This window comes from Cynocephalus volans, chromosome 4 (genome assembly GCF_027409185.1).
Source record: "Cynocephalus volans isolate mCynVol1 chromosome 4, mCynVol1.pri, whole genome shotgun sequence".
Lineage (NCBI taxonomy): Eukaryota > Metazoa > Chordata > Mammalia > Dermoptera > Cynocephalidae > Cynocephalus > Cynocephalus volans.
The window spans coordinates 162,808,792-162,833,635 of record NC_084463.1 but is presented as its reverse complement, the minus strand read 5'-3'; the positions used below and the strand labels follow the sequence as shown (position 1 = coordinate 162,833,635).

Sequence of the window (24,844 nt, the reverse complement as noted above, 5' to 3'; positions counted from 1 at the left end):
TCTATATATATATAGATATATAAATATATAAAGGAATCAATAGAAGAGCTATTTAAACTAATGAGTGAGTTTATCAGGGTTACAGGATACAAGGTCAGTATATAAAAGCTGCATTTCTACATGCTAGAAAAATTGTACATGAAGAAATGTTTAAAGTGACATAAAAACCAAGAGATTTAGGGATAAATTTTTAAATATATGTGAGATCTGCGCACTGACAACTATAAAAGAATGCTAAAAGTGGGCTGTCCGGTTAGCTCAGTTGGTTAGAACAACAAGGTCACAGGTTCAGATATCCATACTGGACAGCCATCAGAAAAAAAGGGGGGAAAGAGTGCTAAAAGTAAAAAGCTCAATCCCACGTGTGGCTGGGAAGACTGCAGGTGAAGCTGTCCATTTTCCTCCAGCTGACTATAGATTCCTCACAGTCCTAGTCAAAATCTCCACTGGCTTTTTTGTGTGGATTAACGTGGTGATTCTAAAATTTGTATGAAAACACAGCCTGCAATAACAAAAAACAGTTTTGTAGAAGAAAAAAGACTTCTATCTGGCTTCAAGACATGGATAAAGCACAGTAATCAAGACAATGTAGTGTTGGCATAAAGACAGACGTAAACCAAATGGGACAGAACAGAGTGCCCAGAAGTAGACCCACACATGTGATCAACGGATAGTCAATAGAAGGGTGAAGGTGATTCACTGGGAAATGGATTGTGTTTTCCGGTAACAACTGAAGAGTCGTATGGGGAAAAAAATGAACCTGGAATCTCAAGAACAGGAGAAGAGCTTTGTAACCTAGGCAGAGATTTCGTCAGTTATGTAAAGCACTAACCATAAGAGAAAAGGAATGCAGTAAATTGGACTTCATCAAAATGAAAAACTCTTTGAACACCACCATTAAAAAAAGAAAAGGCAAGCCATAGGCTGGGACGAAATTTGTATTTGACAAAGGACTTGTGTTTAAAATGTATAAAGAACTCAACTCAGCAAGAAACCGAACAACCCACTATATAAATAGATTTGGACACTTCACAGAAGGTAAACAAATGGCCAATAAGCATCTTTTTGTGTGCTTCATATAATTAGTCATAAAAGAAATGTAAGTTAGAACCCCAACGAGATGCCCTAGACACCCACACTATGGCTAAAACTCTAAAAACTGCCCAGTGTGGGGAAGCACATGGAGCAAGGGGCATGCAAGTGCCATGGCCAGGCTGAAAAAACTGAAAAATGGTTCGACGGTCTCGTAGAGTTATAAACATGCACTTACCATAGAACCCAGGAATCCCTCTCCTGGGTAGTTCTCCAAAAGAAATTAAAGCCTGGTTCCACACCAACACTTGCATTCAAATGCTTTACTTTTAATAGTCCCACACTGGAAGCAGCCTAAATGCCAATCAGCAGGTGAATGGGTAAATCTGATATGTTGATCCATGTAGTGGAAAGTCACTCAGCAATAAAAAGGAGTGAGCCACTGATACACAACAGCATGGATCACTCTGAAACACTATGCTGAGGGAAGAAGCCGGACACGAAGGGGTGCATAGTCTACGATTCCATTTACATGATACTCTAGGACAGAGAAGTCCAGTCTATAGAGACAGAAGTCAGGTCGGTGGCTGCCTGTGGCCAGGAGTAGAGGTGGGGGTGGATTGCAAGATGCTCAGGGAACTTTTGAAGATGCTGGAAACTTCCTTCTCGTGATTGCGGCACTAGTGAAGAGCTGGATGGATGCATCTGGAAAATGTTATTAAACCGCAGGTTTCAAATAGGTTCACGTTTGTGGGATAGAAATTATACCTCAAAGTTAATTTTCCAAAAAATGGTATTGTAATCTTTCCAGCATTTAGAATTGCAACTTTTAGGTTTGGAGTGGGTCTTTGAGAAAATTGTATTACCCACGCTCATGGACAGATGAGGGAACAGGCCCAGAAATATAGTGTCTTCACAGTTGTACTAGAACAGAACGCAAAAGCCAGGGTTTCTCCCCTCCCGCCCAGTATCCTTTTTAACAGCCATGCCGCAGGTGCAGCGGCATCTTTTTCCACCTTTTGTTCTGTACTTGCTCACATCCAGGGACCTTTAGCTGGTCACTCAGTACCCACAGCATTCACGGTAAACAAGACAGTGAACAATAGCAGTGCCACATACGTAGAGAAGTCCTTGCTGAGGTGGCTGTGAGCCAGGTGTACTTAACACAAAGGTATGACGGGGACAGTGCAGAAAGCTTGAAGAGACTGTACCTCCCAAGCAGCCCTGCAGCAGAGTCCTGTCCCGTCCTGATGGTCCTCTTGGGTCTGTGCCCTCAGCTCTTGCTTGGGGTGGACACATGGGCAGGGTCCAGGCAAGCAGGAGCCCTTGGTGAGGCTTCTCTTTATCTGTTTATGCTGTTTCCTAGGACTATGCCCAAGTAAGGTTTGATGCCTATTTCGACCAGAAGAGGAAGCTTGGGGTGTGACTGCGGGGAGGACTCCAGCCACTTCGTCACCAGACCGCGTGGGGAGGCAGCTGACCGGGTCCCCTCCATTGCTTCGACTACTGCAGCTTTGGCCCGAAGACTTTTGGTATCTGGCTACTGAACTCAGACATGTATGATACTAAAGACTGTATTAAAATGGAGTAACATTTATTTCAGATTTTGTTTACGATTTCACTAGGACTCTGAAACCAGATTGGGAAGCAGAAATATAGTACAATAGTGCAATATCTCAGAATCCTCTTAATCTAGAGATGATGTTTTCTATTTAGAGCTCAAGGTTTTCAGTCAAATATGGTGAACAGTAAGAAGTGTTACTGAGGGTACCATGGTTAATGCTGACCAGGTGAACATTGTGACCAGCTCTTTATAGGTGACAGTGTGTTGTAGACACTACTTACTCCCGGGGACGGTGAGTGAGCAGACATACTGTGAATCGCTCCAGGGCCTGAGCCCACCTCCTGGTGTCACTGACACAGGGCAGTCTCCGCCCAGCGTCTCCAGAGGCTGCTCTTTCACCCTTATGGTCCAAACGGCTGATGCTGGAGAAAGCAGATTGCACATGAGCTATCATCTGCTGTAGATGAATGTAGCTTTTCTGTGTCATACATATTTTGTTATACTGATGAGTTTCACTTTAACTGGATATAATCTCTGCCATTTCCTCTTGAGTGTGCTTGATACTCCAGCATCAGAGAGTGACACTGTGGTCACAGGGGCTGTGTGGGGACCTCCCTGTCTTCCTACCCTCTTGTCTCTCCTTCCAAGAACAGACTGCTTAGCCTGGCTCTCTGAGCCTTTCTGTTCTCCCCTCTGCTCGGCCTGGAGCTTGGGGTTCCATGACCTGGGCTGGCTTCCCCAGGGGATGGTCCTGCCCCAGGGCCCCTCTGTCTCCTGCTGCCCCTGAATAGGGAGAGAGACACCCCGGCCTTGGCTCTCCGCATGGCCAGCTTTCCCGGCCATCACTTTTCCCCAGTGTCCCTAAATGATGTGGGCATTGTTATGGGCAACTGCAGCCTGTATGTGGAATGTGGGGGCGTGGGTAGAGTATAGCTGTGAAATCCGATACATGAAATGTCCTATGGTATGAATTTAGGAATTTTTTTTACTCTGAACTCATTTGAATTGTTTTTTGTGCATATATTTCTGCTACCACAGAGACTGTACTGTACAAATGAATAAAAAAAATTGGAAACCCTGCCTCAAGCTGTCACCCTTGGATGTGCCCTAAATCTCAGGAGGGCTCCCGTTACCTTAAAGTACCCACAGGAGGCTCCAGCTGTCACAGGCCCGGGCTCAGTTGACTCTCTTCCTCTGTCCCTTCCTCATGGAGATAGTTTATCATATGGGCTGCCACACTGGTTTCTCTCTGCCCCCCGGCCCCATTCCTAGGGCACCTTTACCAACTCTTCTTCCATAGCTGGGCCCCAAATGTCAGGGCTTCAGTCTGCCCATGGCCTCTTCCCCGGGGTCCCAGGATGATCTCACCCAGCACACTAGCCCTGCAGCCCTCGCAGACTTGTCCTTACCCGTCCCTGCTTCTTCCCCAGATACGAAGACCCTGAGAGGATGTAGGAGAAGTTGGAAGCGGTGGTTGTGGCTGGGGAGCACACTGAGCAGCTGGGCAGAATGGAGACTTCTCACTGTTTACCCTTCTAGACATTTAAAATTTAAGCAATGAATGAGTTTTGATATCAAACCAAAACAGTAAATGATATTGTATTCCTGCACTAGATGTCCCGTAGCTTCTCCCTTATTGCTTAGAATAAAGGTGCCAACTCCTTCCTGTTCCCACAGGGTCCCTGTGGCCACATGGCCCTGCCAGTTCTCCCCACCCTTGCTCGGCCATGCTCCAGCCCTGCTCCTCCCTAAACACATCAAGCTCGCGTGCGGTTTCCTGGCCGAGATGCTCTGAGTCCTGTCTTCAGCCAAGGGGCTCCTTCACTTTGTCCCACTGTCAGCTCAAAAAGTCACCTCTTCAGGCCTTTTAAAGCTCTTCCATCTATGGCGGGCTGTTCCTGAAACCACCCTCCCCCTACAGCTGCCCCGGCACATCACACTTTCTTCATGCGGCTCTGTTTTTCCTGGTGTTCTGACTGGTTCACTCAGTTGTCTCCTGTGCTAGACCGTCAGCTCACATGAGCAGGCCCCCTTCCTGTTCACTGGCAGTCCTCAGTTCAGGTGCCCAGGAGGGATGTTTCCAGCACATTCTAGCCAGGAGTGAGTGAGTGTCTTCGCATATGCTGTTTCCATGACAACTGGGCTTCTCCAGCCAGCCCTACCAGACGCCCATGTGTCAAAGCCAGGGCAGGGGATCCCACAGCTGCCTTACCCTAAGCTCTTAGCATCTGTTCATCGGTCACACCCCCACCCCACCCTCCAGGGTCTCTGCCCAGTTCTGCTCCCCAGGAAGGGTAAGGCTTTAGGTTCTGGGTTTAGTCCAGACCCGTCTGTAGCCCTCCTGAGTCTGGCGTTTGGCCCTCTCTGTCCCTGCCCCCGCACTGTTACTGACGTTTCTCTGAGCCAAGTCTCTGCCAAGCATGTGGAACTGCCTTGGAGCCCATCGTACCCCCGCCTGGTGTCTGGAGGTCTTGATAGGGCAGTCTAGGACCCAAGGGACAGGCTCCTCCCAGCAGCTGGCCAGACGAGAGCCACAACTGTGGGGCCAGGTTGCCTCAGGCTGCTGCGCCCAACGGCTGTGGCCTCAAAGCCACCTTTGTTCCTGGGGCCTCCAGCTGGAAGAACCACTTTGCAAGCTTGTTGGCCAGAAAGCCCGAGGCCTCTGAGAAGCACTGGCTCTGCCTCCCAGCCAGTGGTGGGACCCAGGCCAGGAGAACCGCAGGAGTAGAGCACTGTCCCCCCCTACACTCCCTCCCCACACACCACACACGGGGGATTGGCCACCCAGGGAGGGGTGGAGCAGACTGTGGCCTCAGGGATGGGGAGGCAGGACCTGGACTCTCAGGGCCCTGAATGATTCCTCTGGAAAGCCACTGTTCTTCCCTGCAGCAGTATGGCCTGGGTATGTGACGCCTTGGTCCCACGTGCAGCACAGGGCCAGGATTGGAGCCCCTCAAGCCCCTGAGGGCAGCACCAAGGCGTGGAATACCGGCTGGATTGAGGACAGGCACCACCCGCCCACCAGAGTATCCTGACACTGTTAGAACCAGTCAGCACACCTCCAAGAATGAGGAACCCGCTCAACTGACCTGGGAAGACACACACTGCGAGCAAGAATGTGCTGGAAACATCCCTCCTCGGCCCTAGTTCTGCCCCTGTTTCACCCCAAGGTGTGAAACAGATGTGCTTATGGGTCCTCTCCCCGACTTCTCAAGGCCTCAGATCTTAGACCAATGTCTCCTGCCCGCCCCCTCCACCTACCTCAGCTAGAAAGGAGGGTGTAATGGAGACACCAGAGGCTGGCATGGGATCAGCCAAGGAAATGGAGGCGCAGGGGCTGACCATGCCAAGAACCCAGGGCCCTGCCCGCTCTGGCTCTAGCCTAGCCCCTGGTGTTCTGGACAGGACCAAAACACAGTTTCTGGGCCTCTCTCCTCTTTATTCCTTTCCTGCCCCAGAGAGGTAAGGACGGGTGTGGGCATGACCCCCAGGTGGGTGCTATTCATCCTTGATGGTGAAGGTGAATGGGCTCAGCTTGTAGCCAGTACCGGAGTAGAACTTGTTCTGGAACTCCACCCTAAGGGGTGAGGAGGGAAGAGGTTGGTGAAGGGAACCCCCCGCCTCCCCGCCCCAGGCTGCCCAGGCCGGCCAGGTGGGCTCTCACCAGTGCAGCCGCAGGGCGTGCAGGAAGGCCGAGAGCCCCTCCATCACCAGCAGGATGGCCACGGTCAGCACGGCGAAGCCAGCGAAGACAGGGACCAGCACCACGGCGGCCATGCCCACGTCCCGGCCCATGAGCAGGCCACTGCGCATCACCATGGCCCACAGGACCTCTGACAGCTCTGTGGGCAAAGGGGGGTGTGGGGACAAGGGCAAGGGGTGCACACCAGCCCCTCGGCAGCCCTCAGCCTTCCCTGCCCGAGAGGCCGGTGAGGGCCCTCCTCAGGAGCCCAGAGAGAAGTGACCCGCCCAGGCCCCCAGCCAGCAGCCGTGTGTGCTGCGTCACTCACGGGCATGAGCCAGGCTCAGGGCCCAGAGGCGCAGGTAGGAGGCCGTGTTGGAGATGCAGCCCAGGCAGAACTCGATGGTGTGGATGGCCTGGTGCATGAGCACCTCGGAGGCGACGCCCTATGGGCAGGTGGCAGTGAGGGGCCGGCTGGGCTGGCCCTTCCCCCTCCACCACTCAAGAAGGTGCTGCACCCACCTCGGCCTCCTCTTCATCCCCTGGGTACCCCGCCTTCTCCTCGTCAGAGCCCCAGCCGTTCACGGACATGTCAGGTGAGTCCAGGACCCCGGCCTTGTCCTCACCCTGGGGGTGGAGAGAGGCAGCGTTAGCCGCCCACCCCTTGCTGCTGCTCACAGCCCCTTGCGAGGATGCTGAAGTCAGGCCCACCCCAGCAACCCCCCAGCCCGTGTGCTCCTGGCACTACCTGTCCACCCGTGGGCCTCCTCCACGATTGGCCGTGGTGGCGATGGCGGCGGCGGCAGCACAGCAGGTACAAGGGCGTGCCCAGCAGCAGCACGGGCACCATGGCCAAGGCCAGGACCACCAGTGTGGACTGCACCACCTTCTGCAGGAGATGGGGCCGAGTCAGGGAGCCCCCACCATGCATGGCACATGAACTCAGGTCACAGAGGCCCAGAGAGCCTGTAGCGCCCCACCCCCCAGGGTCCCTCGGGGTCTCCTGCGCTCCTGACTAGGTAGGGATAGCTCCCAGTCAGGACTCCTAGAGAAGGGACCTCAGGCTTCCAGCACCCACTGTGTGTCACCTTGCACAGAGCCCTACGCCACTGCCTCTCACTGCCCCGTCCACACGGCCTCAGGCCAGCTCCCTGCTTCTCAGACATGGATCCTGCAGCTCCGAGTGGCAGGGTGACCCCAGGGGCCCCCTGAGGGGCATGAGCCCAGATTCCCTGGCCCAGCCCACCTGCCCGGGATAAAGTGGCTGGTTGGTGGGGCTGCGGGCGAAGAGGAACATGTTGATGAAGTGGATGAGGATACTGGGTGCAGAGGCAGCGCCAGCTGCCGACACCTGCAGCCACTTGTAGACGACCAGGAAGACGAGGTAGCCGAAGAGCCCCAGCAGGAAGACGAGCTCGGGCAGGGTCTCCAGCAGTAGCCGGTGCACCTGGCCGAAGTGCCTGGGTGGGGAGGACAGAGTGAGTCACAGGGCCCGCCCTGCCCTGCCTGGCCTCCCGCAGCCCACTGTCACCCTGGGCCTCACACGTGGTTGAAGATGCTGAGGAGCACCCCGAAGGCCATGTGTGTGACCCCCAGGATGACGGACATCTTCATCTTGAAGGAGTTGAGGAAGCTCAGGTGGTTGGCAGCCAGGCTCCAGACCTGCGGTGGCAGGAGGGGCTGGCTGGACTCAAGGGGCTCCCTGGCCAAGACTGTTAGAGAGCCCCTCGGCCCAAGTCACTCTCTTGTCACCCTGCTTGCCCCTTGAGTCCGCAGTACCATCTGTCATCCGCCCATCGTGGGGCAATAGAAGGGAACGGTTACCAGACACTCTGGGTGCCAACCTCAGCTCTTCCCAGCTGGGGGACCTTGGGCACGTAATCTGTGCCTCACTTTCCTCATCTACAGAACGGGGTTAATGCTAATGTGCACCCCATGGGGTTGTTGTGAGGATCAGATATAAAATCACTTCACAGAAGGCCTCACAACAGTGCTGACCGCAAGGGCAAGTGACAGAGTGTGACCCTCACATGCCTCTGCCTGCTCAGGTGACTATGACATGGGCCCGGCAGGGCAGGCACCTCATCTGTCCCTGTGCCGAGGACAGGGCCTGGCATGAGGGAGGTGCTCAGTGACAGGAAGTGCCTGGCCTCCCTCTACCACCCATGGGCGCTCAAGTGCCCAGGACTCACAGGGTCAATGCCGAAGGGGTAGGGTCCCAAGAAGACGCCTGTGATGTTGGGGTCCAGGGTAAGCACCGGGTGCTGGGCCAGGAATGCGTCGCTGTGGTGACAGTGGGCAGCGGGATCAGGGGTTGTGTGGGGCTGTCAGGGACCTTGGGTTGGGGTGGGGGCCAGGGCCCTCACCTCCAGCCAGACTGGTTGGCCATGGCGGCCACGCTCCAGCCCGAGGAGAAAATCGTGGTGGCACGGCTGAAGCACTCATTGTAGATAAAGCCGGTGTAGACAGAGAACAGGCCCATGAGCAGGAGCAGATAGCGGCCCCCGAAGAAAGTCCGCCAGATCTGGGGGCGGGGGTGGTCCCATGAGGGGCTGCCCGGTCCCCGCCGCCCACCCTCGCCAGCCCCTGTCCCTCTGTCACCTCATTCTGTGCGGTCTTCACGGCCGGCTGGTTCTCGGCGAGGACCATGGCCAGGGCGAAGAGGAACATGAGCAGCCCGTGGCCCACGTCACCGAACATCACAGCGAAGAGGAAGGGGAAGGTGACGATGGTGTAGGGCGCTGTGGACAGGGGGGCATGGTCAGCCAGGACCCCCACAGGGACTGCCAAGGCCGTGTTGGCGAGGCAGGGGCCCCAGCTGGCCTTCAAGAACCCGCCACTTAGGAGCTATGTGATGAGGGCCAGCTACTTAACCTCTCTGAGCCTCTGTTTCCCCATCTGTAGAGTGGCGGTGACAGCAGTGCCACTTCACAGGCTTATTATAAGTGAGCGTCACCAGGGGCAGTACCTGGCAGACCACAGGTGCTCCATACACTGTAAGCAGCTCTAGCTTCTGTTATTTATAAGAGCAAGAGGCAGAACCACAGAGAGGACAGAGGCCAGAGAGCCCTGGCTGACACATGGCAAGTTCCAAAAGGCTGAGCTGGTCACTTAGTCTCTGAAGTCTTGATTTCTCCTTAGTAAAATGGGAACAAATCCTCATGGGGGTTACGGAGATACCAATGCACGACCCCCGAAAAAAAGAAGTGATGGAGTCCTAACCCCCAGTACCTCAGAATGTGACCTGAGGTGGAGAAAAGGTCTTTACAGAGGTCATCAGGTTAAAGCTGATAACCAGTCCACTGTGGCCAGACAGTGTCCCTGTAGAAAGGGGAATTTGGACACAGACACACAGAGGGAGGACACCACGTGAAGAGGAAGACAATGTCTACACGCCAAGGAGAGGCTGGAACAGACTCCCGCACAGCTCTCAGAAGGAGCCACCTGCCGACACCTTGATCTTGGACTGTCAGCCTCCAGCAGGTGAGACGGTCTCTGCTGTTGAAGCTGCCCCGGCTATGGCACTTTGCTACACAGCAAAACTAATACTTCCCCCGAGGATCTTGCTTTGACAGCTGGGAACATACTGTCTCCTATAGCTTGTTCTAACTGAACCGGTGTCTGTCAATACCGAGGAGCTGAGGGACAGGTGAGATCAGGCCCCGGGATGCTGGCGCTGAGGGTGAGGCACAGGCAGAGGAGAGAGCCCGTATCGCAGGGCTCAGGAGTCCAGAGAGCGGGAGCGGCGCCCCTGACCCTGGGCGGCGAGGGGGGATCTGGCAAAGAGGAGCCTGCATGATCCCCCAAAGGAAACGGCCACCGCCCAGCACAAGGCTGTTGCTGTACAGGCAACACTCTCTGCCAAATCTCACAATTTTTGCAAAAGACTTGGGAAAATGCAGACTTTTGTAAAAACCCACATTTTCAGCATTGGCACCCACAGTGGACATCTTTGACACTCTGCCCAGCCCCTCAGCTTCCCATTCCCCCCTCCCCTGGCTTTGCTGAGAACAGTATCAACAGGCCACTTTCAGACACCCCCCTTGGGCCTGGGGCTGCCTTGCCAGATGGACAAGCACCCAAACAGATGTGCCTGGAGTGACCGGCCTCATCCCCCAGCCCCAAGCTGGCATGGACCAGTGACCGATGGTGCTGGATTTGAAAGCCCCCTGCTCGCTGGCCTTGAGGTAGGACACAATGAGGTGTAATGCACATGCCAAAGCTCCCTGCAGGGGCAGGCAAGGCTGGGGCTCTGTGGAGACCAGCCGTGCCCAGCTTCTCCCCTCCGTGCCCGCTTCTCCCTCACCCATGCTCAGCTTCTCTCCCTCACCCCACCGCCCCCTGCCTCCATCCCTTTCTGGTTTCTCCTGAGAGTACATCCCTTAATAGATCACTTACGCCAGAATGTCCATCTCAGGAAGAATCCTAAGACAGCATTAATTCATACTTTTTAAAAAACACGGTGTGTCCAAACACATGACACAAGCAGGCTGACATGTGGGCGGCTGGTGTGCGGTCTCTGATGATCACTAACCTTCCTGACACCTCTGGGGCTTGTCCTGTTATTTCCACTTCACAGATGAGGAAACAGGCTCAGAGAAGCTCAGACACTTACCAAAGTAAGCAACCAAACTTCAAACCTGGGCTATTCCCACTGCAAAGCCACTGTTCTTTGCACAAGCCTGTGCTGGCTCCCTTGTAAACAGGGGGAGTTTGCTGGGGATAAACAAAGCCCCCGTACCGGGCTGGATAACGCCACAGCCCTGTGAGATGCACCTCGCATCTAAAGAGGGCAGCGGGCCCACAGAGCAGACACCTCCCACCTCTGCTTGCACCCACGGGGCAGCTGAGCTTCTCAAGACTAGGCGGAGGACCTGGGGGCTGGGCAGGGTGAGGGCGCCCTGGTTCTCACCGGGGTTGACCTCCTGGTAGCGGCCCACACCGTAGGCGTCCACAATGCCCTGGAAGCTGGCCGTGAAGCGATTGGTGCGGATGAGTGTCGGGGGCATGTCCCGGCAGGGGATGCGGTGAGCCACAGCGCTCACTCCTGCCTCGTGCTAGGGCCCGGCAGAGAGACAGAGACTCATGTTGGGGCCTTTCAGGGACCCTGGGACCCCCCAGCCAGGGCCAGCTGGAGATGCGGAGCTCCGTGGGGGCTACCCAGGTGGGCACTGGGGAGCCCAGGCACCCCTTTCCCTTCTCTGAAATGGGATGATCAGCCCCACCCTGTCCCAGACTTAGGGAGGCCCGAAGACATCCCCCAGACTGGAAATTGCTTGGGAAAGAAAAGTGTGCGACTTAACAGAAGAAGCCCCAGCCGCACCGGTGTGCAACTGCTACGCAGCAGCAGGTGTGAGCCACAGCAACCTCTGGGGGCAGGGTCACATGGCCAGTGCCTGGGGAACTTGGATTTGAGGTTACAAGTCTCACAGGACTTGTAACTGCCTTGAGCAGCCTCCAGGGACTCTGGGAAGTCAGAGCGGGAGGGCTTGCTGGTCCAAGGCCATCAGGGTGGACTCCCTGGAGGAGGAGGGCTGTGGAGGAGGCTGGGAGGAGAGAGAGCCCTGGGCAAAGGCGAGGGGTTGGGAACATGAGATGTGATGATGTGAGGCAGAAACAGACACCTTCCTGGTAGGAGGGGAGGGCAGGGAGAGGAGCGAGGCCATGGAGGCCACATAGGCTCACCGAGCTGTCCTGCAGAGTCTGCTGCAGGGTGGGCAGGTCACACGAGGCACACCAGGCCTCGGCGATGAGGCACTTGTGTGTGGTGCTCACGCTGCACTGGTTGAGGGCCAGGTACACAGCCTTCATCTTGCGGACCTGCAACTGCCCTGGTGGCAGCAGGCGCTGTACCCGGCCCAGCACCTGGCTCAGGAACCGCTCTGTCTCCCCCAGGACCTGGGGACCAGGGCAGGGTCAGAAGAGGCTGGGGAGGGACAGGAGGGGGGCGGAAGGGGCAGGTGGGGATAGGAGGAGCGGGGGAGAGGTAGATGGCGTCCAGAGGGGCTGGGGATGGGCAGGAGCAGGCAAGATGAGCAGGGGATGGGCAGGTGGGGTCAGGTCAGGCCCACCTCCTGCAGCTCCTGGCTCTGCTGCTGCAGCTGCTGCAGGGCCCCGCGGCGGGCCTCCTCCTGCTCCAGGAATGGGAAGACGTGGCAGTGAAAGCTGTCAGGGGAGGAGGATGACATCAGGGGGGACAGGGAAGGCTTGGTGGAGGTGACATGCAGGGGCGGGGGCCCACAAGTGCCCAGAGCCGTCTGGGCAGGGCTCTGAACGCCTGCCAAGACCCAGGGTGGGGCAGCAGGTGGCCAGTCCCCCGGCAGCTCACCAGTCAGTGATCTTGCGGATCTTCTGTCCGATCTGCTCACCCCAGTAGGAGATGAGGAAGGTCATCCAAGTGGCAGGCTCACCCTGCGGGGACCGGGCTCAGTTTACCCTGGATTCTGGCTCCAACCAGGCCACCCCGAGCCTGGCCACCCAGTGGCTCACCGTCACGGGGTCCTCCAGCGGCCGCTCCATCTCCCTGAAGCTGGCGATGAGGAAGCCGCGGCAGGCCCTCCAGAGCAGGCGCTCCAGGGCGGCGGCCTTGTGGGGTTCCACGGCACCTGCCACGAAGCTGCGGCCGGGAGGCTGGGCGGGGCTGCTCCAGCCTCCCTCCACGTCCCACCTTGCCCCGCCCGGATCGCCCACCAGGCGCACTGGCCCTGCCTCCAAGGAAAAGGCAGGAGGCCACCGGGCAGGGCCAGAAGAGAAGACACCCCCAAGGGCAAGGGCTCGGTACTGTGCAAAGTTCCGGGCCTGAGGGAGGATAGGGAGGAGCACTGTGCAAGGAGTCCCAGCTTGCTGGCCTCCCCCGCGACTGGTCAGGGGCTCTGGGGCTGATGGGAAAGAGTGCTAAGTTGTCCCTCACTCACTTGACCCTCAGGTCCTGGTGTGGCCCCCCGGGGGGCTGGAGCAGGAGGGTCCTCTCTGAGAGCCCATCTGTGTGGACGGCTGCCAGCTAGGAGCCCAGAGACACCATGAGCTCCAGCCCAGGACAGGCCTGGCATGCCCTGCCCCGCCCCTGCCCAGGCTGGAGCTGACCTGGGGGCTGTGGCCATGGCCCTGGCCCAGCACAGCCAAGTGGAGCTGCAGCTGGTGCAGCTGGGCCCGCAGGGCCTGCTGGTTGCCCCGCACGTCCCGCAGCTCCTGTGCCAGGCGCTCCGTCTCCTCCTGGATGCGCAGCAGGTCGTGGGGCGGGGGCGCTGGCAGTTTCCCCTCGGGCAGGGGCAGCGTCAGCCCAGCCCGCCGCACCTCCTCCTGCAGGAAGGCTGGTGCAGAGGGACGGGGTCAGGGCAGGCCACTCAGGGGCCACACCAGCTACTGTCCCTGTTAACCAACAGCAGCAAGACTTTCTGGGGGATCCCAAATGCCAACCCAAACTCCATTGCTACCAGCTAACTAATTCAGTGAGTCGGAAACCCCCAGGCCAAATGTCCATCCCTGAAGGTCTGCGCCCCTCCCTCTGACCTCAAATCCAGGCTGCTGCCCTTTCCCCGTCCCTGGACCACTGCCCACCCCAGAGCCTGAGCCCCACAGTCTCCTCGGCCACTGGCCCTAGCATTACAGGCTCTGGGACAAGAGCTTAAATGGAATACCTGCCTGGTGTTGTTTTTTTTTTTTTTTTTAAAGATGACCGGTAAGGGGATCTTAACCCTTGACTTGGTGTTGTCAGCACCACACTCTCCCAAGTGAGCCACGGGCCATCACTATATAGGGATCCGAACCCGTGGCCTTGGTGTTATCAGCACCACACTCTCCCGCGTGAGCCACGGGCCGGCCCCTTGCCTGGTCTTTTAAAAGCTAGTAATCAAATTAACAAACCACAAAATAAAACCTGCTCTACTCTACGCTCTGGGCTTGGAGGAGGCAGGGCGGCGTGATCTCCTGGTGTTGCAGGCTCCTCCTGGGAAAGGTTGCCAGAGCAGGGCCCAGGGTAGGGGTTCCTCTTGGTTGGATCCAAGAAGAAGCTAAGCCGCTCCTTGGGGACACCCAACCCTGTATCCTGGCCTCTGCCCACCCCAGTCCATCCACAGAGAAGAAAGCTCCGTCCATGCCTCTCTCCTGCTTAGAAACCCTTGTGGCTCCCCAGCATCCACAGGATGAAGACCTGGGCCCTCACGCAGTGTCCGATGCCTCCTCCAAGCCAGCCCTGCCCTAGGCCCTCTGCTCAGCCCACTCAAGGCTGCCCCATTCCCAAGAACTCCCTACAAATCCCAGCTGCTCTGTCTTGGCTCTGCAGGGCCCTGCCTTCACCTCCTTTCTGTGCCTTCCATCTGGGTAACCCAGACTCTTCCTTTCTGATCAAGCTTGGCTGGTGCTTCCTCCAGGAAGCCTGTCTGGGATGTGGGCATGGGGCGAACTCACTAAAGGTCTTCTCCAGCTCTTCACAGCGCCGAACATCCACCACAAAGCGTCTCTGGAAGGCACTCACTGAGGCGTTGAGCTGTGGTTGCCACATGGAGGGGTCAGTGTCCCAGGGAGGGTTCTAGCAAGGTCCCCACCCTGGGGCCCAGGCCTGACTCCTCTGGCCTTAGCTGCCTCCTCCAAACAGGTGCTGAACACACCTTGAGCCTCCAGATGCCCAACTGGAGCACAGGCCAGACCCCTGGTGCCCCTGGGAGGGCATGAGCAGGAGCCCAGGAGGCCTGGCTGAACCCAGGCCAGGACAGGGGCCTCAGCTGTGGCCTTTCTACAAGCTCAGGATCTACGGCAGGGCTGCTGGGATTCAAGAGGGGCCAGGGGCCATCATGGGGGAGGTGGTCTCCCATCTAGGACGAGCTTATAGGGTTGTTTCAGCAGCAACGCCTCAGGAGGAAGCCCCTCCTCACGTGTCCCAACCCCTACTCACATCTCGGAACTCCACGAGGCCCAGCTCACCCAGCTGGCTCACGCAGGTGTAGGCAGCAGCCGTGGGCAGGAAGAGCTGGACCAGCACCACCTCCTCACTCCGGAACATGGAGCCCATGGTCCTGTGCAGTGGGCCACAGAGTAGGTATCCCACACACCTCAGCTCATGGAATCCTGGAAGGTACTGCTACCACCCCCATCTGGCAGATGGGGAAACTGAGGCCCAGGAAGGTGAGATGGGGTGCTGCTCACAGAGGAAGCAAGCAGCGTGACTAGGAGCAGAAACTGGACGGGTTGATCCGCAGCCTCAAGCTCTCTCCCAGCTCACTCTGCCCGTGGGGGTCCCCTGCCCCAGGTCCCCACCCCAGTTGCTTAGACAACACTGGCTCTGCTCCCACCTTTGCTCCCACTGCCCCTCCTCTCACTCATCCCTGGGGCCCAGGCCTGTCTCAGAGCCTTGCCTTTCTACTCCAGCAAGCTGTGACAAGGGACAAACACGGCTGGGGTGGTGGCAGCTGGAGCCCCCCTACCTCCCTGTGGGGTCTGCCTGTGCTGAGGGGGTGGGTGTCTCCCCTGGGTCCCCCGGGCTCAGGAAGGGCAGGGAGCAGTAGCAGGGGCACTGCTGGGGGGGACCTTCCCAGGGGGACCCTCCGTGAGTCCCGGGCCTGTGTGGTGGGAGCTGGGGGCGGGAGCAGCCTTCCAGGTGTCGAAACCGATGGAAAGTGAAACTGACATGGGCGGGAAGAGGCGGGCAGGCCTTGCTCAAATGCTGCAGCAGGAGGGACAGGGTGGCCTCCCGCGGGCTCTGCAGATGTCCCAGCCCGCAAGCCAGGCTCCCAGGTCCCGCCTGCTCTGCTGCTGCTGCTGCTCCTGGGACCCAGGGTCCCTCTGTAGGACTCAAGTTTCCTTAGCTCTCAAATCAGGGCGGAGGGGACAAGCCCCAGTGTGAGCCCTGCTGAGAGTGCCCCGCCTGCCGTCTGGGCCAGCCAGGGCCTGCCCAGCGGGTCACTTCCTCCCCTGGGCCCAGTTTACTTAACTCTAAATAGGGAAGTGCAGCCCTGTCCCCAGCCTGGGAAAGGAGAGAATGCCGAGAGGGCAGCCCGAGGCTGCAGAAGGACTGGGCCCTGGACATGGAGGGTGCGCTGGAAGAGCTGGGTTCTATCACCCAAGGACATGGCTCTGGCCACAGGGCGGTGGGCCAGGAACCAGGGCTTGGGGCCCTGTGTAGGCTGGGACTGGCTGTGTGACCTTGGGCAAGTCTCTCACCCCTTCTGGGCCTCCATTTCCTCTTTGGGTTAATGTCACTTGGCTACCCCTGGCAGTGACAGGACCTAGGTGGGGCAGAGACAGGACCTTGGCTACCCCTGGCAGGACAGGACAGATAACCAGAGCCCCCATATAATCCCTTTACCCACACTGCCTTATGCTAATTCTGAACAGCAATCTGGGGGGACAGGGCTCTGCAGCCCTGTTTTACAGGTGAGTCGATTGAGACTTGGAGAGGTGAGGTCCAAGGTCCCATGCCCAGCCAATGGCCAAGCCAGACAGGAGCCCGGCCCTGGGGCTGCAGGTTTGGAGGTTCCAGCACACAGTATGTGCTCAGAGAGCTGTTCTCTGACCCGGGTACCCTGTGGGGCTGCGCTGGCCAAATAAGGGGTTGGAGGGAGCCAGGTCTGGGGACCCAGCCGGTGGAGTAGCCCCAGGCAGCAGCTGTCACAACTCCACCCTGGTACCCTTGATTCACAGGGCCACTGGGGCTCCCCATGGTCCCTTTGCCTAGGGGTTGGCTCCCTCGGGCCTGGGCACAACCGGTGGTGGGCATGGGTGTGCGTAGGGACCTAGTCAGACCCCTCCCCTGGCATATGAGGCCTCTGCTGGCTTGCTTCCTGCTCCTGGTCCCCCCTGGCCCCTACCCTAGCCAGGGCCACCCCAGTTACATTTAGGGAGCAAGTGAGTGAAATGCTCCATCCTGCAGCCTTCATGTCCCAGACGTCAGTCCACTCCACCCTGTGCCCCTCTCCAGTCCCTCAGGAAGCTGGAGGCTAAGGCTTCTCCTCCAGGACCCCACCAGATCTCTGAGCCCTTGTCCTGGGGATGATGAGATGGTCAGGAAGGAGGGTCTGCTGCCTCCGTTCCAGACTGGAGGGCTCTGGAGTCCTAACGATCCGGCTTGTCCCCAGCTCTGACGCTTCTGAGTTGGGTAGGCCTCAGTTTCCTCATCTGTAGAATGGGTCCCACCCTCGAGGAAGACAGCAGCGAAAGCTCCGAGCACACCATGCCCGGCAGAGTTGGGCTCAGTGGTTGTCGGCAGCTCCTCCTCCTCGCCCCCGGGACCCCCAGCAAGGCCTGACACCGGCGAGGTGGAGGACTGAGCTGCATCCACCGACCCAGCTGGGTGGGGCGCCAGGACCCCTTCCCGGGGCGGGGGAGGCAGGGCTGGCAGGCAGAGCTGGGCACTCACCCCGGGTCGCTCGTCGCTGTCCTCGGCGCGGGCCGGGCCGGACGCTGCACTGCGCTTCCCGCCGCGACGCCCACGCAGCTCACTCCTTCCCCGCGGGCGGGGCCGACGGGGCGGAGCCAGGGACGCCCCGCCCCTCCCGGAGCCGGGGAGCCCGCGGGGGAGGCAGGGTCCGGGCCTGGACCTCGCGGACCGGTCCCCGCCGGCGGCTGGGAAACCATCCAGGGCCGTCGGGCGCTTAATCCGGGCGACTCGGACTGCAGTCTGGAGCGGGGATAACTGAGCAGGGAGGCGCCGGGCTCAGCCCCAGCTCCGGGCTGGGGGAGCTCCCACCTAGAGAACTCGCTGGGCCCATGACTGATGAGACCCCAGCACACTCAGACTAGCCTGGGGTGCAGGACCCGCGTCTCCCCAGGACGCTCCCCCACCTCCGAGACCCCCTCGCTCGTGGGTGAAGTGACACCTAAACCTGGTGGCACTTAAACACCTTCCTGCCTGATAGGCAATAGGGCCTGGAGCCCAGGACTCTGTGCCTTTGGGTGGGTTGCTGCCCCTCTCTGGGCCTTTTTCTTCAATGACAGCAGGACATTGAGGGCCAGGCCATGTTGTGTTATTCTGCTCAGGGTCCCACACCCTGCAGCTGGGCGGGGGGGTCACCGTGACCTCACTCCTGATCGGCTCCATGTGGTTCATCACGTCCTGGTACCTGGAAAGCAACTCAGGAGCATCCAGCTGCCTGCACTTTGGCAGGCCTGGACCCTACCCACTGGGGACCAGAGGGGTGAGGGGCCCCTCAGCTCTGGTTATCCTTTAGCCCCACGCAGTGAGCAAGAGTCTCTGAGGGGTGGACAAATGGAGCCCCAGAGCCAGGCTCAGAAACTGTCACAGCCAAGGTCAGTATCCTCAGAAATTTGGGGAACATGTGCTTGGGCGTCATAGGTCTGTTCTGATGAGAGGACCGCTATACAACCAAACAGCATCGGAGGGGGCCCTCAAGTCATTACTTCACAGTGTGGGGTGAACGGGACTCTATAGTGGTTACAGGATGGTGTATAGCTCCGCTCCTGATGCCTTAGACGTTAGCAGTAATGAAAGAACCAAGTTATGAACTGGACATAGTCTGACCCGTTTAATAAAAATATTCTATGTCTGTGCACAAATATAGGTTCTATGTCAATGATCTAGCAGCAGTTGTGTCTGTGAACAGCTAAATTAGAGGTGATTGAGATTTCTAAGCCCGGCTCATTTTTAGAAAGAGCTCCTATCTCCAGCATCCACCACGACTAGCAGTGGGCTGGATGCATGGACATTTCCTGGGCTTGTCTTCCCTTTGGTTCCTGCAGTAACTTCTAACCCGAGTTCCACAAGCTATGGGGGCCCCAAAGCCTTGGCCAGTGGTGGGGCCCAAGCAGGGACTGGGCCACTTCTGTAGGCCTGGGAAGTAGGCCTGGGTGCCAGCAGGTGATCTGATGAAAGGGGCTCCCTGGGAATGGAAGGGGCTCCCTGGAAATGGGCGGGTAAAAGGCTGGGTTTCTTCGCTGCAGGCCTTCTTAGAGCCTTGCATGTCTAGCACTTGGGGCATTTCCTACTTACTGGTCCACAGAACACCCTCCCATCTTCTTTCCAAGACACATCTTGGGGGATTAGTGTTTTTTTAAAAAGTGCTTTTGAAGGTGATAGGGGAAGGACTCAGGGTCTCAGACCCGAGCACATGCTGTGACTCTGAGCAAGTCACCTCACCCTCTTAGCTGGCTTCTCAATGCTAAGAATGAGCAAGACCCTTTAACAGTGCTCAGCACCAAGTTCAAGGGGCCGTTTTGGCTATGATATTGGCACTGGGCTTGCATGTAGCCCCGGGGGAACCACACCGCTAAGCAGTCGTGAGGACAGAAGCCAAGCTGTGAGTCAGGGGACTGGTTGGGGAACTTGGGGAGGAAAGGGGAAGTGGCTGGAAGCAAGGCCAGCTCAGGGGCAGCAGTGTCTGTGTCACTCACCCCTCGTGTCTATCACCCCCAGAGCAGGCTTCCCCCTACCCAACAAGGACACCTTGGCCTGAGTTTCTGCCACTTGATGTTCTTCAGCCTGAGACCCTGGGAGGCTCCAAGTCCTAAGAATCTTAGTTGTGGGTGGCCCTCAGGAGAGGCAGGCCCAGGCCCCTGCCCTTAGACACCCAGAACCATGGATGCCATGCCTCGGGGAAGATGCGCAGGAAGATGTGGGCAACAGCGATGCTGTGGGCTGGGCCCAGCTGTGAAGAGGGCCCAATGGGTCCCATGGAGTCACGTGGGAAGGCTGGACCACTCTGCCAGACTGGCAAGGGTTGTGGGCAGCAGGAACCCACTGAGAACATGGCTGGTGGACCACGACCCGTCCAGCTGGGGCAATCCACAGGCCTCAGGCACCCTGGAGTGCCCAATTCAAGACAGGACGCGGTGGGGGGGTCAGAGCTTTTATTGGGCAGCAGGGGCTGCGGGGCCAAGCTGAGCGGGCGGGGCGTCACCGGTAGAGGTAGTCGGCCTGGATGTTGGCGGCAATCTCGGCCTCCCACTTGTCCCCATTGTTGAGCAGCTTTTCCTTGTTGTACAGAAGCTCCTCATGTGTCTCCGTGGAGAACTCAAAGTTGGGGCCCTGCAGCAGGTGTGGGTGGAGGGGCGGCTGTGTCAGGCCCTTGCAAGGAGCCTCTACTCCAGCCTCCCCCACCCCGGGGCCCACTCACCTCAACAATGGCATCCACAGGGCAAGCCTCCTGGCAAAAGCCGCAGTAGATGCACTTGGTCATGTCAATGTCGTAGCGGGTGGTCCTGCGGCTGCCATCGGCCCTCGGCTCGGCCTCGATAGTGATGGCCTGGGGGGAGTGGCCACCAGGCACTGCCACATTGCCCAGCCACGTCCCGGCCCCTGGGTGTATCCCTCTCTGCTCATTCCAATCCCCGGTGCCTGCACGGATGCCCTCACCCCCTCAGATGCCTGACTCCTCCCGAGGCCACCCCTTGCTTCCACCACATCGGTCTTTCAGTGTCCTTCTCAGCACTTGCCCCAGCTGACAATCTTCTCGTCTGTTTGTTTGTTAGCTGCTGGCATCTCCTGCCCAGGAACATAATTCCCACGAGGGCAGGGCTGTTACCGAGGAGTCTCACCCTGTAGAAAGTGCTCCATTGCTGTCTGTTGTGTGCTGAACCCTCTGACTTGGGTCTAATTATCCCCAAGTGATGGATGAGAAAACAGGCTCAGAGAGGTTGAGGGGCTTCCCGAAGCCACACAGCAAACGAGGGGCAGAGCCCAGACTTGAAGGAATGTCCTTCACTCTCAGTTCCTGGGTACAGCCTTGTGCCAGCTGGCAGAGGAATGGCCTGGGGCCCCCCACAGCTGGGAGGACCTTCAGAAGTGCTTGACAATAACCCTCATTAGCCCCCCACCGTAGGAGTAGAATGCCCACTATTCACAGTGGGACTTTTGGCTAGCAGCCTCATCTTTCTGTGCCTATAAAACTGGGGATAATAATCTCTACCTCGCAGAGCCATCGTAAAGATTAAGTGAGATAATGTAAGTCAGGAGCTTAGCACAGTGCTTTTTTGGTCTGTGACAGCACTCACTACCTGGAAGCCATGACTACTGTTGTTTCGGGACTCTCCTATGTGTTCCTGGTCGGTGGCTTGAGTGGAGACATCAAGGCCACAGACCACAGGACCTGGGAGTGGTCCAGGGGACTAGGTTAAACTTGAACAGGAGCTGCCCTAAGGCACGGAAGGAACACCACCAGGAAGGGGTCAAACTTGCTGGGGTTCTTGCTGGGCACATCATGGGGCTGGACCAGGTGCATGTGGCTGCACCTTCCTGCTTCTGCACCAACAGGCCCTGGCTCTGGGGACCTGTGCAAGATCCACTAACAGAACCAAAGGCCAGGCTCAAAACAGCAATAATCAGGGATTGGGGGAACCCTCGGCTGTGGCATGTGTGTCCTGGGGCCAGCCTGTGACAGGCACACAGGCAGGGCTCCAGGGAAAAGCAGACACCCTTAGGTGCGACCCATGGCTTACAGGCCCAGATTCCACATCCCTGACCAGACCCCCAAGGGCAGGACCCACATGTGTCACATGGTCCGCTCAGTGCTGGAATCTGTACTCAGCTGGCTCACTGACTCAGAACACCCCAGCAACAAGGCCTTATCATTCCTGTTCACAGCGGGGGGAAGAGGCTCAGAGAGGGAAAGGGACTTTCCTGGGGACACACATCACGCAGGTAGCCAGAATTCGGGCCAGGGCTGCCTGGCCTCTCTCCCCCAGTGGCAGGGGCTAAGGTGGCAGCCAGGTGGGGCAGGGGCTCACCTGGGCAGGGCAGATGGCCTCGCACAGCTTGCAGGCGATGCAGCGCTCCTCCCCAGATGGGTAACGGCGCAGTGCGTGCTCCCCGCGGAAGCGCGGGCTCAGTGGGCCCTTCTCAAATGGGTAGTTGATGGTGGCTGGCTCCCGGAACATGTAGCTCAGGGTCATGCCCAGGCCTGTGGGCAGCATGGGCATGGTGGATGGGGGCACCCTCCTCCCCAACACATCTGTGGCCCCCCCATCCCCAGTCTGCCCTGTCCCCTGACCCCCATGACCCACCTCGGATGAGCTCGGTCCACAGCAGGGTCCGAGCTGCCCCATCGGTCACTGACCGCATGTCCATCACCGGCTCCTGCATGTTCACATACTCTGCAGGGAGGCGGGCAGAGAGACCATGGCAGGAGGAATCCAGCTCAGGGAGACGAGGTTGTCCTCACCTCCACACCCAACAGCTGCACTCCCTGGGTTTGCTCATCCCCCAACACTTTCCCAGCCTCGGCGAGGGCCCGTGAGGCCAGCCTCTGGCCCTGGGGGCCATTCAAGCAGGGCTTTAAAGAGGAGTCGAGGGCGGCAGATGAGGGGGTTGGGCCCTTACTTTCACCAGGGGACCTGGTGAAGAGGCACAGGCACCCAAGGTCCACACCTGACACACCTGCCCATCACACCCAGTGGAGCTGAGGTCACACCTGCTAACAATGGATTCTGCCCTCACGATCACACTCAATTTCAATCATCACCCTCATTTTAAGAGTAGAAACCGAGGCTCAGAGAAGGCAGCCTCTGACAAAGCCAAGATTAGAACCCAGATCTCCTCCCCCACCTCTGACAGGACCAGGAAAGCCTGAAGTCACAGGCCACTCTGCTACTCACTATAGGTGGCTGCCACTGCACTGCTGTGGAGGCTCCGGCCACCGGGATGTCCTGCAAGGAGAGGGGTGATGCTCCGTGACCCTGACCTCATGCTGGGAGACTGGATTGCCCTGCCCCCAGGAAAGGCTCCCTGTTCCTACCTGCACATGCAGCCTGGGCCTGGGCCAGGGCCCGCAGCAGCAAGGGTGTGGTCAGGCAGCGCATCTGGGGGCATAAAAAGGGAGGGAGGCCTGGGGTGTGCCCAAGATCCGTCCTCCCCAGAAAGCTGGCAATGCAGGAGCTCTGAAGCTCAACCCCAGGCCACCGTGTCATCTCGTGCCCTACTCACACCCCATACCTGGCAGAACACCTCCCAACCCCTCAACCTGACCCAGCTCAACTATGAGTTCCTGTGGACCCCAAGTTCTAACTATCTCGCCTAAGAAACTTTTAAAATCCATCCCTCTCTTCCCTCCCTTCCCAGAGCTCCTGCCTCCTAGCTCCCTCCCCCATACATTGAGAACTAACTTTGTGCCAGGCAAAGGGGTGCAAGGGGTCACATGTACTGCCCTCTTGTCCTTACAAGGACCTTACAAGGAAGGCCCACATGAGAAGCTGCAGCTCAGTTTCTTAAGGGCTCTGCCCAAAGTCACACATTAGACGGGTGGGCGCAGGATTCGAATGCAGGCGTCCCCTGCTGTAAACTCTTAAAAGCTTAAATAATCCCCAGGATCAAATTCCTTTCCCCAGCTTCAAGGTCCTCCTGGAACTGTCCCCTAGCCTGCCGAGTGACCTTGAGCAGGTGACGTCACCTGGCCTCAGTCTTCTCACCTGTGAAATGGGGGGGTGGGGTGGTCATGAGAATTAAGAGAGTTCGTATATGCCAAGGGTGAGCCCAGAGCCTGAAACTTAGCTGGACAGAGCTCAAAAGTGCCCCTTCCGTGACCTGCAATCTCTAGCGAGCTCACTTCTTTGGACCACTGACTTCAGTCCCAAGCACCCAAGCCAGCACCCTCTGCGACCTTCCTCGTGACCTCTGACCCCAAGGGCGCCAAAGGTGCCCAGCTGTGCCCTGCGGTGCCGGCGTCCCGGTCATCCCGCTACACGCTAAAGGACACAGAGGCCGCGGGTCCTGAGCGGGCTGAGGTGAAGCCCGGGCGCAGAGCTGGTGGAGCTAACAGGGACACTATGCTCGCCCCCGACGCCGCGCTGCCCAGGCCCGGCCTCCACGGCCGAGTCCTGAACGCCCACCTTGCGGTGCCGCAGTTCCTTCCCTGGCCGAGCGGGCCGGACAGCCGAGAGGCGGAGCTTACACTCGGGGGCGCTGCCATTGGGCCGACTGTCTTAGTCATGCTGTGGTCTGATTGGCCAGTGGCGATGCTGAGGAGGCGGGATCCAGCAAGATCTTCCCTCTCATTGGCTAAGAGAGAGCCGGCGCTTGAAGTTTTGTGGGGCGTCGCCATGTTGCTTTGGAGGGGTCAATAAGCAAGGAACCCCGAGCCGCTGGAGGCGGGGCGTCCGGGGCGTGGTTTAGGGAGCGGTTCCGGGTCGCCCTGGCGCCGTGGGAGGGCGGCGCGGACAGCGGTGTCGTGTCACAAAGGTGACGACCGCGGGAACGGTGAGAATCACGGCCCGCAGCGACTCCGAGCGCAAACGCTGTGCCCGCGCGGCCTCCTCTCATTCTCACGGCAGCCGCGTGCGGAGGAACTATCGTTATCACTGTGCAGAGGCGCTGAGTGACTCCCGCAGCCCTGGAGCGGCGGGGTGCGGCCGCCTGACCTGTGCGTGGATCTGTATGGCTCGGGGGCCCCTCTCTCCACCCGCCTGGGATTCCTCCCCGTGAATTCTGTGGCAGAGGGACCCGCGGCAGCAGTCTGCGTGTATTGTCAGGGGTGGTGGTCAGGGAAGGCTTCCTGGAGGAGGTGGTGTCTACGCTGACGGTGCGTCGGGATCGTGCCGGCCCGCAGTGGCACGTCCACCGTGTGCAGGGCTGCTTCGAACAGAGGACAGGCATGTTAGGAGAGGACAGGGACTGGCTGAGTGTGGGG

General features: G+C 58.4%; 3 protein-coding genes across 8 annotated transcripts in view; 1 reads left to right on the top strand and 2 right to left on the bottom strand.

Annotated features, from left to right (window-relative positions):
* The window catches only part of CHKA (choline kinase alpha), a 63,493-nt gene extending 59,824 nt beyond the window's left edge, over nt 1–3,669 (top strand). For all 4 annotated transcript variants that reach the window (XM_063093319.1, XM_063093318.1, XM_063093321.1 and 1 more), the window contains one exon: nt 2,399–3,669. In XM_063093319.1, the coding sequence (XP_062949389.1) occupies nt 2,399–2,458 (60 nt within the window). In that variant the 3' untranslated portion in view covers nt 2,459–3,669. The remainder of the gene's footprint in view (nt 1–2,398) is intronic.
* Nucleotides 3,670–6,036: 2,367 nt separating this feature from the next.
* On the bottom strand, nt 6,037–17,661 carry TCIRG1 (T cell immune regulator 1, ATPase H+ transporting V0 subunit a3). Its single transcript, XM_063092487.1, has 20 exons — nt 17,629–17,661; nt 15,169–15,289; nt 14,685–14,763; nt 13,362–13,588; nt 13,193–13,278; nt 12,768–12,894; nt 12,607–12,689; nt 12,350–12,443; nt 11,964–12,176; nt 11,191–11,335; nt 8,880–9,019; nt 8,645–8,802; nt 8,471–8,561; nt 7,822–7,940; nt 7,525–7,738; nt 7,027–7,167; nt 6,801–6,905; nt 6,607–6,724; nt 6,261–6,438; nt 6,037–6,173 (listed from the first exon to the last, which is right to left on the bottom strand). The coding sequence occupies exons 2-20, from the start codon at nt 15,283–15,285 to the stop codon at nt 6,095–6,097; spliced, it is 2,514 nt and encodes an 837-aa protein (XP_062948557.1). The 5' UTR covers nt 15,286–15,289; nt 17,629–17,661; the 3' UTR covers nt 6,037–6,094.
* A 2,400-nt stretch (nt 17,662–20,061) lies between these two features.
* NDUFS8 (NADH:ubiquinone oxidoreductase core subunit S8) lies at nt 20,062–24,121 on the bottom strand. 3 transcript variants are annotated; one of them, XM_063094263.1, is made up of 8 exons: nt 24,048–24,086; nt 23,325–23,627; nt 22,958–23,021; nt 22,818–22,868; nt 22,227–22,316; nt 21,951–22,123; nt 20,342–20,470; nt 20,062–20,253 (listed from the first exon to the last, which is right to left on the bottom strand). In XM_063094263.1, the coding sequence occupies exons 3-8, from the start codon at nt 23,019–23,021 to the stop codon at nt 20,122–20,124; spliced, it is 639 nt and encodes a 212-aa protein (XP_062950333.1). In that variant the 5' UTR covers nt 23,325–23,627; nt 24,048–24,086; the 3' UTR covers nt 20,062–20,121. The 3 variants fall into 3 exon arrangements, with proteins under 3 accessions (XP_062950333.1, XP_062950332.1, XP_062950334.1); XM_063094262.1 differs by lacking the exon at nt 23,325–23,627 and having other exon boundaries at nt 24,048–24,121; XM_063094264.1 differs by lacking the exons at nt 23,325–23,627; nt 24,048–24,086 and adding an exon at nt 23,628–23,981.
* Nucleotides 24,122–24,844: the final 723 nt, after the last annotated feature.

Excerpts from the sequence above, each read along its gene's own strand:
- NDUFS8 (XM_063094262.1), bottom strand. The coding sequence starts at position 23,021 with ATGCGCTGCCTGACCACACCCTTGCTGCTGCGGGCCCTGGCCCAGGCC. Across the intron at positions 22,317-22,817 it reads TGCAGTGGCAGCCACCTATA|AGTATGTGAACATGCAGGAG; the intron begins GTGAGTAGCAGA and ends GCCTCCCTGCAG. Across the intron at positions 20,254-20,341 it reads CTGTGGATGCCATTGTTGAG|GGCCCCAACTTTGAGTTCTC; the intron begins GTGAGTGGGCCC and ends CACCTGCTGCAG.
- TCIRG1 (XM_063092487.1), bottom strand. The coding sequence starts at position 15,285 with ATGGGCTCCATGTTCCGGAGTGAGGAGGTGGTGCTGGTCCAGCTCTTC. Across the intron at positions 14,764-15,168 it reads GCCTCGTGGAGTTCCGAGAT|CTCAACGCCTCAGTGAGTGC; the intron begins GTGAGTAGGGGT and ends TGGCAACCACAG. Across the intron at positions 12,444-12,606 it reads ATCCGCAAGATCACTGACTG|CTTTCACTGCCACGTCTTCC; the intron begins GTGAGCTGCCGG and ends CTCCCCTGACAG.